Below are 19,420 nucleotides of genomic sequence, written 5' to 3' on the forward strand. Positions count from 1 at the left end.
CATCTGAATAAAAAAAGTAAATTTTGGTGATTTTTATCTAAATAAAAAATGTCTAGATACGAAGTAAATATTATATTTTAAAAAAAATATTTTACACAATCTATTTATCTCTTAAACTTTAAAATTTATTTTTTTTAAAATTTAAAAAGGTATAAATATTAAATAAAACTAAATAAGATACTGTTTATATTCAGAAATTAAAAATATATATTATATAGAGATTAATATATGACTTACAAAGGAAATAAATAAATCGTTAAAAAATAAAAAAGCAAATGAAAGGGTCCAGCTATGTTGTAATAGTAGTTTTGCCCAAAAGAAAGATAATAAAACAAGTGTGGTGATGACTTTAGAGCGCAGCGTGTTGGGGACACTCACTCGGCCCTTCGACAATAACCGATTGTCACTGACGGCCGACCCGAAAACTCTCTTACGCTGTTTGAGACTATCTCTATGGTTCTCTCAAAGAGATATCTATTTTTCTCCGTCCTCCATCTTCTTTTATTAACGGATACAGCATTGTGTATTCGGTTTCCGGATCGGGTCTCTACCTCCATTAATGACGAATTGGGCCGGCCCCTAAAAGCGGCGGTTTTCGCTCTTGGTAGCTTCTGGAGATCCGAAGCCGTATTCGGCTGCTTAAACGGAGTGGTAAGGACCACTGTCGGCTACGCTGGCGGATCCAAAACCAACCCCGAATTCCGCAACCTTGGTGATCATGCCGAGTCCGTACAGGTATCCTCATTTGGACTTATTATTATTGGTGTTATTATTATTGTATCTATAATATTGTTTTTTTTTTTTGGGCATCTATTCATGATTCGTTTTTTTCCTTATCATACAATAACAGTCTTCGTATATATATGTGTCTCTACGAAAAATCTGGCTGTATTTAGCCATCTATTTGATGTTGATTGATATGAAGTGAAGATTATATAGCATCATGTTCCACTAAGCTGCCTTTGCTTCATCGTTGTGTGGGCTCAATCTTTGATCACTGAGCTGTGGACTTAAGAATTTGAACTATTCAATTTAATGGTAGTTTTCCCTCGGGGCTCTTTTAAAACCCTTATCCATTGGCTTTGTTGCATCAAATCTTGTGGGTTTTTTAATCCATTATTTATTCCATTTTTTGCAGAATAGGATTAAGCATTGATATCATTTCAACATAATTGGTCTCTAATGGAGGGGTTTATACTCCACAGAGGAAGAAATTTACTAATCAAATAAAATTTTCTATGTGATAAAGCTAGTTCCATGGTGTTCTTCCTGAAATCTTTTCTTTCTTATGAAATCAACTTGCTGGGCCTGGGTTCTTGTTCGACTGGGGAAGATGGATTGTGTTTAGTCCTTTGGATTACGGTTCAACCGTTACTGAAGTCAGAGTGGGACAAGAGTTGAATAAAGAGGGTACTGAGACTTGCATTTTTTCCCTTTTTTTTGATTGCTGAGACTTGCATTTTTAAATTGATCAAGTTCTGATCTATGCAGCTGATGGACGTGATATATGCTTACCCTCTCTGTGATTGGTTCTAGAGAGGGGTTATATCTAATCGGTGTAACACTTTATATTAAACTTTAAAAAGATATATGGAAGTATGCAATATGCAATATGCATCAACTCTTTGACACCAGAATCCATATTATTGTTGTTTGCATGGTGAATTTGTCTGATAGCCTATCAGGCTTGGATGTAAATCTACCGATAGATCTTAATTGCTCTCCAAGGGATATTTCTATCATGTTCCAATGAGTTATATTGGCTGGCACTTTCAACATTTTCTGAAGTTAAAGTGGGGGGAATACTTATCCCATTTTTATGCAAGAAGACTGTAACTAAGTTACATATGCTTCTAACTAGTTCATACAGCTTTCTTCTTAGAAATGCTACTTGAATTTGAATATGGAACTTTTCTGATATGGTTTTGAAAATGCTGTGCAGGTTGAATATGATCCCAGGGTGATCAATTTTAGGCAACTTTTGGAAGTTTTTTGGACCAGTCATGATTGTAGGCAAGTATTTGGGCAAGGTCCTGATGTGGGTAATCAATACAGGTGAAAATATTTGGAGGCTGTAACATTTCTTTGTCAATTCCTTTTTCCCTCTTTTTGGAATGGTAGCTCTCTCTTATGTCATGTCTAAGCCTTTTATATCATCTGTGAACTGTTGCGTTTTGACAGGTCCATTATTTTCACTAATGGAACAGAAGAATCCAGATTGGCCGCTCATAGTAAAGAAAGGGAGCAGATGAAATCGAAGAGCAGCATAGTGACTACTCAAATTCAACAACTCGTAGCTTTTTATCCTGCAGAACCTGAACATCAGGTTTTGTAATTTTTGCTCTCTCTTTCTCTCTCATACTCTGTTCAACAATTGTGGAAGCATAGAGTAAGCTGTTGTGATTAGCAGGATTCCAGCAAATTTCTTATGGTCTTCATAAATAATGAGTTCTATCAGTCATGGTTATGTCAGATTGCGTTTGCAGTAATCAGACTAGATGGATTTGGTATTCCTATTTGTTGAATGGAAATCACTGATGCCATTAGACGGATGTATTTTCTCTACTGTTGTACAATTTTAGATTATGTGTCTTTGCTGATAACCATGTATTTTTGTAAAGAAAATAACGCTTTTCACTCTTTTTTTTCCCGATTCCTTAGTTTGAATTTGAATAATCTGACAGGTCATTGTAGCCTGCTTTTTTGTTTTCCTTTTTTTTTTCAATCCCTTAGTTTGAATTTGAATTTGGTTGTTAGGTTCGAGGGTAAAGTATCTGAGAAACCTTCCCAATAAACTAATCAGCTTCCATGTTTTGAGTCTGCAGAAGTTTGAGTTGAAACGAAATCCTTTCCTTATTCACCTTATGGGAAACTTACCTCAAGAGGAGCTCGAGAAGTCAAATCTGGCAGCAAAACTAAACAGTTATGCAGCAGAGCTTTGCCCTCCTAGGATTCAAAAACAGATTGATGCTAAGATCAAAGACATTATTCGAAAAGGTTGGCCTATTTTGAGAGATGAATAGGTACGAACTATAGGTAACTTTGGATCAACGTGCTTCAATGTTGATATGATCAACAATTGATCCACTCCTTTACTTGGTTGTTCAAGTTGTGAGCAATTGAGCCGGTTGATTGATTGTCTTGTTCATCCACATTTCATTGGTTAAATTCATTTCTGCCTTGTAGTTGTATCAAATAATATGTTGTTGCTTCTGTTAGAATGATGTACATTGTACTTTAATCTGATGTCTTCCTTTAAACTGAGGTATCTTCCGGATGGCGATGATCGATTGAATATCAGGAAATTGGAGACAAAGCAATATTGGCAATGAAAGAATTTTACTTTCACCATGGCATTCAAGGATGAATATTACAGCTGTTTTAATGAATTTTCAATTTTTCATTATTCATAATGTCATTGTAGTTATAATGTATCTCATGAGGGTTTAGCAAGTTCACGAACTATGCTTGCTTCAAAAAACACTCATAAACTCAAACCGCTCTGTTGGTTTACTGGTTGGCTTGTCCTCAACACAAAGGAAAGTCTCTCCATGTTTTTGTGAGAGAGTAGAATATATTCTAGTTCACGACTTCACGGTGGGCCACTCCATTGTCCATTCTTTATAACATAATATTTTTTTTAAAAATATATTAGATATTATAAAAATAAAAATAAAAATAGAACACTCATAAAATTTGTAATATCAATGGACTTGAAAAAAAAGTGAACACAGATATTTTATATTTAATGTAATGCAGTGTATATTAAATTATTTTTTTTGTTTTTAAATTTGTTCTTAACTTTAAAATGGTCAGAAAAATAATTTATATATATATATGAATACTTATCTAGGTGATAAATTTTATAGGGTATTATAAATCAGTTTACAATATTCTAAAATTTAATTTATGATTTTGTAAATACATCTTAAAATTTAATTCCAAATTAAAAAATTTTCCCTATACATGACTAATTAAAACTAGTAAATCAGGTTTTCAAATAATAAGATTGTATTACAGGAAAAATTATGAGTAAAATAAATATATTAATTTGTCTATAAAAGAGAAATGAAAAATCAAAAGATTCGAACGCCAAGTCGTTTATTTAATAAAAATCTGTGGAATAGCAAAACCAATTAAAATCCAATGGCAAATAAAATGTCGCATGACTAATTATCTAGAAAATGCAAACCTAACCTCTGTTCTTTACTCTTTAGGTTATGAAACAGTTAAACTCGAAAAACAACTGATCCAGTATATATAAAGCACACAAGCCCCGCTGCAAGTGAAATCCTCATAGCGAAAAGCGGCAGCAGCGAAAATAGAGTCAGATCGAAAGAGAAAGAATAGTTCGATCTCATCCGCAGATCGAAGGCCAACAACAAACGACAAGGAAAGAGATAAGAGTAGTCACAAGAAGAAACCAAAAATGTCGTCGGCCAATCAGGTGAGGGCATCTCACATCTTGATCAAGCATCAAGGTTCTCGAAGGAAGGCTTCGTGGAAGGATCCGGAAGGTAGAGTCATCAGCAACACCACTAGAGAGAGCGCCGTCTCTCAACTCCAAGCCATCCGAGACGACATCGTTTCCGGCAAGGCCAAGTTCGATGAAGTCGCCTCTCGCCTCTCCGATTGCAGCTCCGCCAAACGCGGCGGTGATCTCGGTTAGTTCCTAATTCTTTTTCTAAAAATTGTTGTTTTCTCCAGTATTGAAATTTGAATGCTTCTCTCTCTTTTTTTTTAAAGCATATCAGGGATGTGAAATTAGTGTGTTGATGTTACTTCAATTAAAATTATTGCTAATTATAGAAAAGAAACTCCACTTTAGTTGCAATAATAGCTCCAATTTTGTGGTTCTGGTATTACGGTTACCATTATGTTAACTTGCTGCTTTCTGCGCTATGAAAATATGAATATTCCAGATTGAGCTCCTAAACTGTGGCTGTCATGATGCTTATAAGAATTATTATCTGGTGCAAATGTATGCATTTTCCTATTGTCCAGATTGTGACTGAATTCTTTAGCTGAAGATTTGAAGACAAAATTGTGAATTCCAATTTTTTAGCAATTCTTCATATCGAGTTGTTGGTCTATATTTTAAGCAAATGTGGACATTTCAGGAGAGAACTAATCATCTGTACGGTTAGTGATGCATAGAATTATTTTTTTAGTGTAATTTAGCATGGCACTTGTCCGGGTTGTTACACGTCCTCTGTGGGAATTTTATTAATGTATTGAATTGATCTTTCTTAATCTTAACCCATTTGTGAAGACAGCTTGCCTAATGTTTTTGCTACTGTGTACTGTTACTTGAAAAATATAAAGGTCTTGAAAAGGGTCAATGATTTCCGTTTTCTTATTTGATCTCTAACTGCCGATAATGAACTCTCCTTTCTGAGAAGGGCAAATGTTGTTCATTTTCTTATTTGATCTTTAAGTGCTGATAATGTACTCACCTCTCAATTCTTTCTCGTTTTGAAAATTTAGGCGGAATTATTTCTACCAATGTTGATGATATGCTGACTTTTTCATCCCATTTTTTGCATGTGTCCAATTAAAACCTCTCAATTTCTTGTGAGGGGATGTGTTTGTATTCAATTAGTTTCAGTATGTTTTCTTTATTGCATATATGATTACATGTTTTCAAATATGTCCTTAACATTGTAACTTTATAATGATGTTAGGTGAGATTGTGTCATTGAAAATGTTATGTCCGAACTAAACACCATATAAATTTGGCTGCAGGTAATTTTGGTCGAGGCCAGATGCAGAAGCCTTTTGAGGAGGCAACATATAATCTTAAAATTGGTGAGATAAGTGAAGTTGTGGATACTGATAGTGGGGTTCACCTTATCATGAGGACTGGTTGATTATTAATGATAAGCTCATAATGGATTAACTGATTTGTTCAGTATATTCTGGAAACATATTCAAGAATGTTGTCGTTGGTTTTACTTCAGATGAATGTTGGTCTTCTTATGATAATGCTGGCGAGCCATGCTATATTTGGCTCGTTGGAGTTGTTTTCTTAAAGCATGTAGTTTATACATGGCTGATTGTGGTTTGGGATTTGCTTGAATGACTCCAAAAAATTCACCTCGTTTGGTTTCTTTTTCTCTTGTACTGTCTAGCCATTTCTGAGTAATACTCATTATGTGGTGTTTGATTATTAGTTTTTTAACAGCTGGCTAATTAAAAAAAAAATACTATTCAGTGATGAAAAACCTTTTTTTACCTCTGAAAGACTGAAATCTTGGAGGATGAGGTTGAATGAGGCACATGGGAGGGCTTAATTGTCCAACCCAAGAATTGGCCCGATGTTGTTAAGATGTACACTTTGTATGTTGCTCAATTTCATTTGAGTTTTTCATTTTTTTTTCCTCAGAATGTTTTGGGTCATGACTCATAAGTTGTTTACAAAATTATTGTGACAGAAAATAATACGTCTCAAAGTCTTTTCCATGAGGTTTTATAAGTTATTAAATTATTATTTGAACTTATCATTTGATGAATGAATGTCGTTTAGAAACATTGAACACAAGAATTAGTCGTCTTCTCAAGTTTGATCAGGCTTCTGGCTTTAGGATTTTCTGATAGGTCTGAATTTCATTGAGCAAAGCTTACTTGTAGATAAGACATTCACCTCACATAGCTTACCGTTTACAAAAGGAAGAACCATACCAAGTTACAGTTCAAACAGCTTTTTAAGTCTATACTGTATTTACATATGGCATTTCTTGCTACCAATAATTATCTCTGGTGACCCCTAAGGTCGTCCGAACATCCTGACGAGTCTCCTGGCATATTGAACATCATAATCAAAGGAGTTTGGCGTAGGAGGGAACTGTGTCTGCGCTGATGTAGAAGTAGAAGCAGAAGCAGAAGCATGATATGCTTGTGGCACTTGATATTGCATCGGATTCCTGTAACAATTTGTATATGCTGTGGGATATGAAGGTGGAGCATGAGTTCGTAGCAATTGGTAATACGGCGAGTACAAGTTTGGATCTGCATTCGGATTATATGCATAAAAGTGGCCTGGATGATATGGTGGAATTGATTGGTGGCCGAATCTCCTTATCATCTGTGTTGCTTCCCACTTCTGCATTTGATAATTATATGCCTCCGGAACCGGACTCTGAACGAAAGGAAAAACGTGATATCTTTCGAATTAATTAATTAATGTAAGAGAGGAGACTCATGATCAGTAATTATAGAACCATTTTCAATATATAAATATTGAAACCATTTAACTCGTTAGAAACTGAAAGAAATTTAAAATTTACAGGAGGGAGACTGTTGCTTGTTTCGGATGAAGAATCAATGTTGATCACCTCCACGGCTCCATCAGACTCGGCATCAGAGACTGTTCCAAGCATGTTATTACTAACACCGAAAAAGAACTCATAGATTCCAGGCAGAGGCACATTCAAATCAAGCTCCTTCAAATCCAACTCGAGCAGAACCCTCGAAGCAGAAAGATGAAGATTTGGCGAATCACTGATCATTACGGGGCTTTGTCGGGAGCCAGGGCCATACATCCACTCCATCTGCTTCCGAAAACATATATTTCATGCAATGTTGCAATTACGGCTTAAAAAAAAAAGCAAACTTTGACAAAAGCACGAAAGTTACATGGCTCATGCTATGGACCACGCCACAGAGTTAAACAGTTCCTTTACAACTTTTGCGTTTATAATAATAATGTTTTTGTCCGTACATAATATTAAACACCAAAAAGCCACCCAAAAAAAAAAAAAAAACACAAACTCCGCATAAACATTGCAGTTGGTTGCCAAGATCGTGTACCTGGAGAAACCCGTTAGCATTTTCAAAATAATTATCAGGGGCGTTCAAGTCGATCTGATCCATCTTTGGCTAGCTCTGGCTACTCTGCAATGAAACAAAACGTTTTAAGATTCTAGTTCAAGATATACAGAGCAAATTCCAAAGCTAACAAAGCAACTTTATAAGTTAACTATATAGCAGAGAGAAAAAACGAACCTCAAGAGCAGAAAACTTGATTCCTCAGAAGAAAAGAACAGAAAGACAAGTGTTAATGAAGATGCCAAGAACACAGCTTTGTGGCTTTGAGTAAAAAAAGGTACTGGCAATCCCAAGAGGGCGAGAGCTAGCCAGCAAGAAACCTTTTTCTCTCTCCTCTCTTTATTCGATCAATGTGCTAATACTGTGATGTTGACGTTGATCACCCACTAGCCATGCTGACTAATTATGCAATGTTAAATGAATCAACGGCTGCGATGAAGCAATCGGAAGCGAGTGATGACTTGGCATAACTCATAGATCGAAACGTGTTACACGTGTGCGTAAGCATTTCTATGACTAATCATGTTTTGGTTAGGGATTATGAGCCTGATTTCAGTGATGAGTGTGACTGTAATGGACACTCGTACACACAATTGGAATCGTGTGGTATGCAGCTTAGCTTTCTTATAATGCGTAGGCCCTACGATGCGTTCCGCGCGCATGGGGTTAATGGCTGTCATTCAGAGTGCGAACAAATCCAACGGCCGAAAACCCATCAAACCTTCTCTTGATTGTCTTTTCAAACTCAAAAGGCTCCCATTTTCTATAAATGTGATACTGTTTTTTCCTGACATAAAGAAGGTAACTTTTCAATTGGAGAATTTTTATTTTTATGAAGAAGCTTTTACAAGCAAGCGATGAATATGTCAGGTGAGCCTCCAAGTTATAATAATTATAACATACATTCTTCATATAAATCACATAAAATTATAAAATTATAGGACTCATAATTTGTGTAGTTCACATAAAAAATATATGTTACAATTATTGTAATTTAATATTTGCCATCTGTTAGAAGATTGTTGGGGCGTCGCTGGTCAATTTCTCACCTTGTAATTTTAATTTCCAATACCATTAAAATTTAATTCAAAACTATTATCTATTAACAAGGTCTGATATTGGAGTTGAGAAAATCTTCAGTGCTGATGGATTTCATTTGAAAACGTACGTTTTTTTAAATTTCAATCACAATATTACTTTATATTTTACAATTGGAGACCTTTTAAGAACCATTGAAATTATTTTTATTGCGATACATTCTAAATTACTAGTCTTATATTAAGTAATAAACTATTTTTTGTTTAAGGAGAGATTTAGTTCCTACAACTGCAGGGTCTCGAATTCGTCCTCTCATGCACGAAGAAGTAAATAATTTTGGCCAATCGGCCTTCGGTCCAGCAGTGAACCTCTACTCTCACAATTAAGAAGGATTGTGTTCATGGACTCAAAACTTTTTCAATTAAGTATTATGCATTATTGTAGGGAGTTTATTTTGTAAGTTTTTCTCCATTGCGAAATGTGAGTGGAGTAAATACATCATGCGTCTGTGAGGGTTACTTGTCTGGGCATATAATTTATAAATTTAATGTAACAATGTACTTCATAGGTTTAATATATCAATGTATTTCATAGATTTAATGTAATAATGTAAGTCTCAGTTATGTATATCTGATTGTAAATATCAGTGCAATATCTATTTTAATAGCAATTGTACATATCTATGTAATATAATATTATGACGTGTAATCAGTATTAAAAAAAAGTAAATAATTTTATTGTTTACTCTTACTTTAAGAGGGGAAAAATGAAAAAAAAAAAAAAAAAAGCCTCTTGCTATGCAGAAACTCGTGTTTTAAAATTTATTCAAACATCCCAAACATTATAATAATTCCCTTAAACATCTTATCTATTAATCATTTTGTTATTTTGTCCTTGGTGGCAGTCTGATCGGAAAATCCCTATGTTTGATCCTTATTGTTGTTGTCGTTGTTAAACTGCCAATTATTGCTATGGGCCATGAGTTATTATCATATTAGAGTGATCCCACACCAACAACTTTTTCATTTTTCTTTTTGTTTCTTTTTGTGAGTGACTAAAATGTGGGGATGTGATCTTTAAACAATAGTAAATAAATAAATTAGGGTTGTGATAATGGATTGTGGATGTTACTGGTTTGAATTTGAATGTAACTTAGCATCTACTATCCGCATTATTGTTATTCATCGGCATCATTGTTAAATATATTCTACCGAGCTTGAAATTTAAAAAAAGAAAAAAAAAAAACTGATTGAGCTTTTAATTTGGGCGTCGAACGTCAACATTTAAGCATTTGGAAAAACAGCCCTCCAAAATCTTTTTGGCTGTCCGGTACTGGTCGTGTATTTGGTTACTTGAAAATAAATATATATCTTGAGAAGGGCCAATGCTTTTCATATTCCAATTTTCTATCCGTAAGAATTTATGAACGTCTAATCTTGGATTCTTTGATGTTAACGGGAATATCGGAATTATTGCTTTAGCTTAATATTAAAAGCATAACATCTAAAATTATTTGTTAAAAACTTACTTATTTATTATAGATAAAGAATTACTAATTGCATATTTTGAAAAAGGCGAATGAATTCTACCACCCAGCCAAAGGCTGACTGGTTGGTTTGTCTTGTTTGTTAAATGTTTGAAAACTAAATTATTTTAATTTTTTTGGTAATAAACTGGAAACTATTTCATTAGTTATTGCTTAAAATGTTCTTGGATATATATATATATAGAGAGAGAGAGATATATATATATATATATATATATAAATAGAGAGACAGATTATCCTTTAGATTAGAGACTCTAAGGAAACTAGATGCTATTGTATATTAATTAATTAATTAATAATGGGTGAAGTAATACCCTAATCTTAATTATCTTGGTCCTTGGATCCATCAGTGATCTTCAGTTTTTTTGATCTGGGTGAAGAATCCTCATCAGTTTCATCACTCAAGTAAATACTTCCTGCCAAATCAATTAACGGAACATTTACATTATCTAGTGCCTGAGTTGGCATTTTAATCACGGCTCCATTTGAACCACTACCAGATTCTTGATCGCTAACTAATGCCTGCAAATTCAATGAAGTAAGCAATTAATCATTTCACGAAATTTTTTTCATTAATAATTAACACTAATCAAACTACGAATATAAGAGAGATAAAAAGATCGTGTTATAACTTTAGAAGTTGGTAGTTCAAAAATCTCGGGGGAGCTGCCGCTGAGATCAATTATCTCCTGCTCAGGTGGAGGGAACTTAACCTTAACATTACCATAATAATCGCTTCCACCCCCAAGTCCAGGTAATGGGATATTTAAATCGAAATCTCGAATATTCCTTCCATCATTAGATTCCGGAGAATCTTTCACGGTATCAGCTCTAGCTTCAGCTTGATCAGTTCCACTTTTGCAATCTTCGTTTGCATGCGTATTAAACTGCTGCTTCTGCTAAAATACAATTTGTATATATAATTTATATGATTATTGCATATTATAATATTTCAATATGAAATTTTACCAAAAATATATAAACCTCACGATTTATGCACTTTAAATTTTAAACCTCTAAAATCCTTTGATTTTAAATCTTTTCTAAACTTTTCTACACTATAAAACCCTAAACGTAATTGAAGAAGCCTAACATATTATTTTTGCATTCTGATGACCATAGATTTATCTCTCTTCCTCTCTTTATGCACACACACACATAACAAGAAGCCAAACAAATACTACCCAGCAATATAATTATTAGCTAGTTAAATTTTATGCTTTCAATAAAAACATAAACTTATCTTAACTCAAGCTCTCAAAAAAATAAACTACCAGCTGCTAATAATTAGAGCACAGAACTTAGAAACAAATACCTGGCAAGCTCCATTTTCTTTGGGAGCAACAGTGGCAGCGTCGTTGTTGATCCAGCTCTCATCCATCTCTCCCTCCATGTCAAAAGTTTCAAAGCGTTCAGTGAAAAGATATAAAAGGATTTCAGGGAACAATAAAGCGAATGGTTACTTTTCGCTCATAAAAAATGAACCACAAGAAATGAAATACAAAAAGATGCTCCAATGATAAATGGTAAGACAATGAATAAAGACACCACCAGGGCACCAACTCCAGCGAACCCATCGAACTTTTTTTTTTTTACTCCTATTTTCGCTGACGTCATCAAATTTTGATGTGGACGTTAATCGCTGATCACCAACCGTCGATGTTTTTGTCTTGCGTTTCCGTGATGCCAATTAACGGTAAAGATGAAGCTAGTTAAAGTGGATGCTGATTTGGCACGTAGCTTAGGTCGAAACGTGTACAGCCCTGTAAGCTCTTCCATCATTTACTAATTTCTAAATTTGCTTAAAATCCATTACGATACGTCTCTTCAACTGAAAAGTTACCAGGATATCTTAATGTAACCACAGTGGACTGAACTGACAAAATGAGGACAAACTTTTGCATTAAAAAAATAAATTTGTATATTTTAATATTCAATTTATCTTATCAAAATAATAATAAGGATCCCTCTAAGTTATATGCATGTACCTTACAACCCTCTCACATGAATAGTATTCATACACTATTCATGTGAGAGGGTTGTAAGGTACATGCATGTAACTTAGCATTAACCTAATAATAATAGTAATAATAGTAATCAATTTGTACAAAAACCATCCACGTGCCATTATTTCTGTAGCTGTATTTTAAATTAATAGAAGGTAATTTTGTTTGTCTATTACGTTCGAGCACAAGATTTAAATATCTGTTTTCTCATTTTCACTACAAACCAACTTGATATATCATATAAAATAGATTCTTGTTCATCTTCTAATTTTAATTACAAGTTTAGAATTTTAATTATAAATATGTCTGTATAACACGATTACAAAAACAAAACCAACTTTTAAAGTACGGAGAGTTTTGTTTATTAACCCTAATTTTCATCTTTCTATTTCATGTTATTCTCTAATCCAAATCCAACCAACTACCACATTTTTTTTTTTGGGGTTCGTACATTCTTATTCTCGTTATTCCTATTCCTTTTATGAATGATATTCCATATTCTATAATCTATTGACAAGTCCAATTCCTTGGTTTTTTTTTTTATATAAGGGTCCGCCTAACTTACGTTCAACGTAAGTTACGCTCAGCCCGTCCAATTTCATATAGTCTCCCTATACTCTATACTATTTATATTTTATTCATAAATATTATAAATTTTTTAAAATATAAAATTTTATTTAACCCCCTTATACTCAATTTTATTTTATTAAAACCATAGAGTATGAATTCGCCCCCATAATTTTAAATTCTTAAAATAACCTCCATTTAATTAAAAATATAATTATTGTTAAATGAATTATAATTATAATTATAATTTTATTATAATCATAAATATTTTTTTAATAGATTATTGTTATTAAAATAAAATTTTGTTTAGCCCCCTCTACTCAATTTTATTTTATTAAAACCATAGAGTATAAATTCGCCCCCATAATTTTAAATTATCAAAATAACCTCCATTTAATTAAAAATATAATTATTTTTAAATGAATTATAATTATAATTATAATTTTATTATAATCATAAATATTTTTTAATAGATTATTGTTATTATTAATAACAAGAATAAAAAGCATTATAAATTGTTAATAATAATAATAATAATAATAATAATGATTATCTAACTAATAGTAAATATATTGCTAATGCTACCTTCGACTTTAAATACTCATTATCGGGTTTCAAGAGACCAATGAATGATAATTTCTGTCAGAATTTTAAGCTTGACCCAATAAAAATAATTTTGTATTTAAAAAATAGAAGCAAGAAAAATGTGTTTACATCCTCGAATGTGTAACAACTTAGCAAAAAGCACTTAAAAATGACCGTTTAATAATGAGATGCCTACAAAATCATTATTTATGAAGGTAACAAAAAAATCCTAAAAGTACTTGAAATTAAAATGTATAGAAATATAAAAGAGTCTCCTATATAAATATAGACTCAGTGTTTATTCCATTTTATTATAATCATAAATATGTTGATTATCATTAATTATTATTATTACTAATAATTTAATAAAAATATTATTAATTATTGTTAATAGATTAATTAATTATAATATTTTTTATTATCGTTATTAATAATAACAATAATCTATTAAAAAATATTTATGATTATAATATAATTATAATTATAATTATAATTCATTTAACAATAATTATATTTTTAATTAAATGGAGGTTATTTTGAGAATTTAAAATTATGGGGGCGAATTCATACTCTATGGTTTTAATTAAATAAAATTGAGTATAAGGGGGTTAAACGAAATTTTACATTTCAAAAAATTTATAATATTTATAAATAAAATATAAATAATATAGAGTATAGGGGGACTATATGAAATTAGACGGGCTGAGCGTAACTTACGTTGAACGTAAGTTAGGCGGACCCTTTTTTATATAATTATTTAAGTTCGGTTTATTTCATGACTCAAATGCTAGAATCTTGATTCCATAAGACACCGCTTTCATGGAACTAGCAAGTATAAAAAGGTATCCAGTTACAAAAACTTTGCTCCATATATAATATGGCAATCCGAAGTTTTTCATTCAATTATTACAAATTTAGAAGATGAAAAGTAAAAATCATATATAACAAAGTGAAAGAGAGTTAATATACATATACGGGGCTTATAGTTTATGTTTGACAGAGGAAGCTGAGTAAAATTATTTAACTAATTTATTTATAATAAAACAATTTATTGATTATATACGGGGTTTATAATAATTTATTGAACTAAATTATTTGTCGTCTTCCGTGATTTTGTGGATGGATATTTTAATAACATTATTTTTACAATAGAAAAAAAATGGTGTGAAGAGTATGTATATGGGTGCAAAATAGCCCTCACAGCTCACAAGGGTGTGTTGTTACCAAATACCACAACTTTAGCGACAAATATGTAATTATATAAAATTAAAGTACTTAAAAAAAATCTGTTGACTAAGAAATGAGAAATCGAAATAGGAATCAATTTCTCCCGCAGCCGGCCATACAGATGTATCAGTCTATCAGATACAAAAGTTTACCACGGACCTAGACGTGATTGTAAAATATATCATCATGATCATGCTTCTTCTTCTTCTTCTTCCTCCCCCCCCTCTCTCTCTCTCTCTCTTTTAAATTAAAAATGTTTTGAAATTTTGCATTGTTGCTTTATTATGTGACAAGGTTTCTGATTGGGGCACGTGTGTAAGGTATCATCCTCCAATCACACTCACCTTGCTTCCTTTCCCTTGAAAAATCACAGCCAAGCTTTATTTAACTATGTTTTTAGTTTTTACTTCCTTATTTTTATGTTTTCTTCTTCATCTTATGTTATATTTTATTCAATAAATTGAAGGCAAATAGTATTACTTTTTCTTTTTTAATTTTTCAATCAATTTTGTTTCGGATAACTTATTTTGAGAGAATGTTCATAATAAAAATAAAACAATACGAACAATAAATAATACATTTTGTTAAAAAAATCTTTATTAATCTCGCATTTAGTTTTCTACGTTTATTTTTTAAACAAATAAATTGTGATACATAATTATTTTCTACATTACACAATCACTAATTATTTGCTTGGTTTTTTTAGAGATCATTTGGTTGATTAATCACATAAATTTAATTTTAAAAAAGTATTTATAAATCTCATATTTTCAGCCTGATCAAGCATTACTCTTAAATATATCGTACATCTATTTTATAGTTCCTTCTAGATGATCAGATAACTTTTATCTATTTGTCACAATATATGCTTCCTCAAGTTGATTAACCTCTCACTACTCGTCGGCAATATTCTGATTAATCATATGTCGTAATGGAAATCAAATCCAAGTTCATCGTCCCACTGACATTTACGTGTTAAATTTCGGTATGCTGTTTGTCTTAAGTTTCGGTAAAAAATCATTTATAATAACTTTTTATTTACCTTTAACTGCCAATCCACGAAACCCAGAAAAGGGCAAAAAAAAAAAAAAAACTTATGTTTTCTCCAACTAATTAAAGTTACGGAAACTGTGTCTCCTATAATTTTTTTTAAAAAAATTATAATATCCCTGATCTTTTTACTGGAAAAGTTCGTTGAAATGAACTATTTTGACTCTTTATAATAATACAGCATCCTCTAATCATCATCTCACTTTAGAAACCTTTGATTTTTGACATTATTAGGTAATTAATAGTAACACCGCATTACCATTGGTTTCGTCGTAAGAGATGCTCTTCTTCGTGCATCGCCACTTTTGTTGGCCAAACTTCAATTACAATTCCTACGCGTACATCAGTTTTGAAAAAAAGGTCAAAAAAAAAAAAGTATAGTCTTTGCTTTTCAGCAATACTTGGTAAAGACAAGTCCAGATTCAATCATTGATCAAAAGATAAAATTTCGAAAAAAAAAATGCAAATTCAATCATTATCATTAACTGCAAGAAGCAATGTCAGTTTGATGTTTTAACTTACGCTTCTTCATTAGCAATGTCAGTTTGTAGCTCAAAATTCACAATGAGCAATTAATGACATATTTGCCAAACTTGACTTTCCTTTTCTTTTTTTTTTTCCTTTTCAATTACATTTTCTCTTGACCACTCCCAATTTCTCAATTACCAAAGCATAATACTCATCAGTAACCTGATCACCCAGTTCATCAGAATCTATCATGGAACTGCGTTTAGAACCAATTACTTGATCTCCTTGATCCTCGGAGGATTCAGCATTGAATTTCTCTCTTTGGTCTATTGTAGACTCCATTAATTCACTTAACTTTCTTTCCTTTCCTGCAGGTCTTGATGACTTCACTTCATGGTCATGCAAATACGGACAATTGGGTCGATATGGACATCCGTTTGGTTCGCCCGAATGCAAGCATGGTTTCTCAATCCTACCATTTGGCATAATATTCCTGTATCCCCGGGTGGAATGTAGGTTCTGCAAGCCAAGATTGGCGCCAGTTTCTAACCTTTGTTGCTGCTTCAAATGGGATATTGGTGGAGCATGAGGCTGTTGCAGCTCATCAGAAGGTGCACTACTTGAGGACGAGGATCCTTTCAATTTAGGTCCCGGAACAACTGCACCAATCCTTCGATTGAAGATTGGAGAAGGATTACCTCGGATTGCTCTTATGTAGACTTTCCCTATCATTTGATTACTGCCTTCTCCCATCTCGGATTTTGCTTTAACGTCATTCATCGATGTCTAGGGGAACAAAATATAAACAATCCAGTAAAGACCCCCTTTCACAAACTGCATAATTAATAACGCACTCCGCTTTAATTAAAATATATACCAAATTAGATATTAAATTAACGTCGCAGGGCCGGATACTATGCAAGAACATAATACTATCGATTAACCATAATGAAAAAGATTCGACAACTTACTGGATTAGGAGCAAATTTCAGCTGGGACGCCTGAGCTGGAGCGTTAATCACTTTTTTGTTCAGTTTAGTACCAACACGAAATTCATCATCAACTGTCGGAGCGATAGGACAATCTTGTGTTTCAGTTGAAGCAATATTTAAATCGATGGCCGATTGAGCATTGGGTCGGAAATCATCCATACCTACTGGTAAATGAACTGAGCAGTGCTTCTCCTATTACCATGAAAGATTATCTTACCATCGTAGATTTTTATGAGGACATAACATTTTCCTACCGCATACCAATTGGATTTACCATGCTAATTAATAAAATTACATAAATATTTGACATACCAGTACACAGATTAAAAATCATCATGTAACGCATTTTATATGAAATATTTTAGATGTTAGACCGACTACTTTAGATAGGTACGTTGGCTAATTTACTTTCCATATATGTGACTTTGAGAATGCTTTAATTTCTTTTCTATCTTTTTCGTTTGCATTTTTTATGACTAACAAAGTAAAAATTTATTAGAGTGATTAGCAAATGACCAAATAATTGCAAACATTAATTTAAGCACGTACTGCGTAAGAAATAAACTAAATCAAATATATTCAATGTGTCATCAAATTGAGATGAGTAAAATCTCTTATATTGAAAATAAGATGTCTAAAGTTCAACTCCACTCACATGGACAAGGAGAAGATTAAATTGTCATTAGGCTGACTAATAAAAAATATATACTAGATAATTATTGAACCAAACATCAAATAAAATGAACTCTCACTAATCGTTTAAATCTATTTACAAGATACTTGATCCTTCTAAAAAGTTCAGTTTTGTGAATTTGTAGGGAACTTTAGTTAAAATATAATTAATTTTGTTCATAGTTAAAAAGGAAACTAATTTTTAAATATATATTAGATTTTTTTATTTAGCAAAAATACCCTTAAATTTATAACATAAACTACTCAACAATGATCGTATCATCATTATTGTCGTTAACTGATATTATGTTACAAGTGGTCTTATCCAGCAACAAAGAGAGCCAAAACTGTACAAATTGTTGAAAATTTTTTATATCATTCTGACAATCAAATAGGTGAGAGTTAGCTTCATGTTCGTGTTGAAAAAATTAACTCAAATGAACTTTTTGTTTTTTCAGAATAACTTAAGTGTTAAAATATCAAATTTTTTTAATTCACAAATATTACTCCAGCTAGCTAAAATGAACACAAATCCACCTACCTATTCATCATGATAAGCTTGTAGTAGGCATTCAAAGAAGAAGCGCTCGTCAAAGACCGGCATTAAGCAGAAAATCGTTTCACATAATTTCACAAGGTCAACAAAGCACTAGGGATCATTACATCACAACTAACAAGTACGGAGAAAAACTGAAGTCCCCTAACCTAACCAGTGACACTTGTCAAAAGGATTAAGAAGAAGTAAAATGATTGCTTAAAGTCGGGCTTCGATCAAACTGTTAGTGTTAGGAAATAAGCAAGCGTATAGAAAGAAATAGATCGAATGCTCACAACACATCCTTGAAAATGCTAAAACTAAAAAGAACATCTCATACTCATCGAATAAAAAAAAAAAAAAAAAGAAACCGAAACATAAAAATCAAAGTACCAGATCTTCATCTTGTTCATCATCTGATTTCAACGGAGTTCTGTTGAGATCCAGTACTCTCTTTTTCTCCATTGTAAAATCTGAAGCTTTCACTCAAAATGAAACCTTTTGGCCAATGTAAATCATAGATATCATATATAGACAAGTAACTAAAATTTGAAACACAATGCAACAACCAATTATTGTACAGTTAAAAAGGGAACCTCACCCTCAAGCTTGATGATTTGTTGCCAAAAAAGAAAAGAAAGGAAAACCATTGTGTCTGCTGGTAACGGGTAAACCCTAGAGCTAGCTAGTAACTTTTTCTCTTTACTCTCGATTACCCATATATACAATTTTTTTTTTATAGAAAGATATACAAATGTTCTGATGTTGATGTCTATCACTAACTCTAGAGAGAGATGAAGTTGGGCACCAGTACAATCTGAGCTCGCATTGCTTATAGGTCGAAACGTGCCCTTGGTTAAGGCATTCATTTCGGACTTTTGAATTATATTATAAGATTATTTCTGAT

The 19,420-nt window shown here is 32.4% G+C and overlaps 4 protein-coding genes across 5 annotated transcripts; 2 read left to right on the forward strand and 2 right to left on the reverse strand.

The window, feature by feature from the left end:
* Positions 1-338: 338 nt before the first annotated feature.
* On the forward strand, positions 339-3,348 carry LOC102614384 (peptide methionine sulfoxide reductase A5). Its single transcript, XM_006466868.4, has 4 exons — positions 339-735; positions 1,943-2,055; positions 2,182-2,326; positions 2,826-3,348. The coding sequence occupies exons 1-4, from the start codon at positions 454-456 to the stop codon at positions 3,021-3,023; spliced, it is 738 nt and encodes a 245-aa protein (XP_006466931.1). The 5' UTR covers positions 339-453; the 3' UTR covers positions 3,024-3,348.
* Positions 3,349-4,179: 831 nt separating this feature from the next.
* Positions 4,180-6,116, forward strand: LOC102614103 (peptidyl-prolyl cis-trans isomerase Pin1). The gene is made up of 2 exons (XM_006466867.4): positions 4,180-4,664; positions 5,746-6,116. Exons 1-2 carry the CDS (start codon positions 4,430-4,432, stop codon positions 5,868-5,870), a joined length of 360 nt encoding a protein of 119 aa, XP_006466930.1. The 5' UTR covers positions 4,180-4,429; the 3' UTR covers positions 5,871-6,116.
* A 465-nt stretch (positions 6,117-6,581) lies between these two features.
* Positions 6,582-8,331, reverse strand: LOC102613601 (uncharacterized). Its single transcript, XM_006466865.4, has 4 exons — positions 8,005-8,331; positions 7,810-7,893; positions 7,287-7,550; positions 6,582-7,138 (listed from the first exon to the last, which is right to left on the reverse strand). The coding sequence occupies exons 2-4, from the start codon at positions 7,870-7,872 to the stop codon at positions 6,767-6,769; spliced, it is 699 nt and encodes a 232-aa protein (XP_006466928.1). The 5' UTR covers positions 7,873-7,893; positions 8,005-8,331; the 3' UTR covers positions 6,582-6,766.
* A 2,300-nt stretch (positions 8,332-10,631) lies between these two features.
* Positions 10,632-11,982, reverse strand: LOC102613313 (uncharacterized). 2 transcript variants are annotated; one of them, XM_015525218.3, is made up of 3 exons: positions 11,727-11,982; positions 11,044-11,310; positions 10,632-10,933 (listed from the first exon to the last, which is right to left on the reverse strand). In XM_015525218.3, the coding sequence occupies exons 1-3, from the start codon at positions 11,802-11,804 to the stop codon at positions 10,733-10,735; spliced, it is 546 nt and encodes a 181-aa protein (XP_015380704.1). In that variant the 5' UTR covers positions 11,805-11,982; the 3' UTR covers positions 10,632-10,732. The 2 variants fall into 2 exon arrangements, with proteins under 2 accessions (XP_015380704.1, XP_006466927.1); XM_006466864.4 differs by having other exon boundaries at positions 11,044-11,307; positions 11,727-11,977.
* Between the last annotated feature and the right edge of the window lie 7,438 nt (positions 11,983-19,420).

The sequence above is a fragment of the Citrus sinensis genome, chromosome 7 (assembly GCF_022201045.2).
Source record: "Citrus sinensis cultivar Valencia sweet orange chromosome 7, DVS_A1.0, whole genome shotgun sequence".
Classification (NCBI taxonomy): Eukaryota; Viridiplantae; Streptophyta; class Magnoliopsida; order Sapindales; family Rutaceae; genus Citrus; species Citrus sinensis.

Excerpts from the sequence above, each read along its gene's own strand:
- LOC102614384 (XM_006466868.4), top strand. The coding sequence starts at position 454 with ATGGTTCTCTCAAAGAGATATCTATTTTTCTCCGTCCTCCATCTTCTT. Across the intron at positions 2,056-2,181 it reads GATGTGGGTAATCAATACAG|GTCCATTATTTTCACTAATG; the intron begins GTGAAAATATTT and ends GCGTTTTGACAG. Across the intron at positions 2,327-2,825 it reads CTGCAGAACCTGAACATCAG|AAGTTTGAGTTGAAACGAAA; the intron begins GTTTTGTAATTT and ends TTGAGTCTGCAG.
- LOC102614103 (XM_006466867.4), top strand. The coding sequence starts at position 4,430 with ATGTCGTCGGCCAATCAGGTGAGGGCATCTCACATCTTGATCAAGCAT. Across the intron at positions 4,665-5,745 it reads CAAACGCGGCGGTGATCTCG|GTAATTTTGGTCGAGGCCAG; the intron begins GTTAGTTCCTAA and ends ATTTGGCTGCAG.
- LOC102613601 (XM_006466865.4), bottom strand. The coding sequence starts at position 7,872 with ATGGATCAGATCGACTTGAACGCCCCTGATAATTATTTTGAAAATGCT. Across the intron at positions 7,551-7,809 it reads ATGCTAACGGGTTTCTCCAG|ATGGAGTGGATGTATGGCCC; the intron begins GTACACGATCTT and ends TTTCGGAAGCAG. Across the intron at positions 7,139-7,286 it reads CAAGCAACAGTCTCCCTCCT|AGTCCGGTTCCGGAGGCATA; the intron begins GTAAATTTTAAA and ends CCTTTCGTTCAG.
- LOC102613313 (XM_015525218.3), bottom strand. The coding sequence starts at position 11,804 with ATGGAGGGAGAGATGGATGAGAGCTGGATCAACAACGACGCTGCCACT. Across the intron at positions 11,311-11,726 it reads AAGAAAATGGAGCTTGCCAG|CAGAAGCAGCAGTTTAATAC; the intron begins GTATTTGTTTCT and ends ATTGTATTTTAG. Across the intron at positions 10,934-11,043 it reads TTGAACTACCAACTTCTAAA|GCATTAGTTAGCGATCAAGA; the intron begins GTTATAACACGA and ends TTGAATTTGCAG.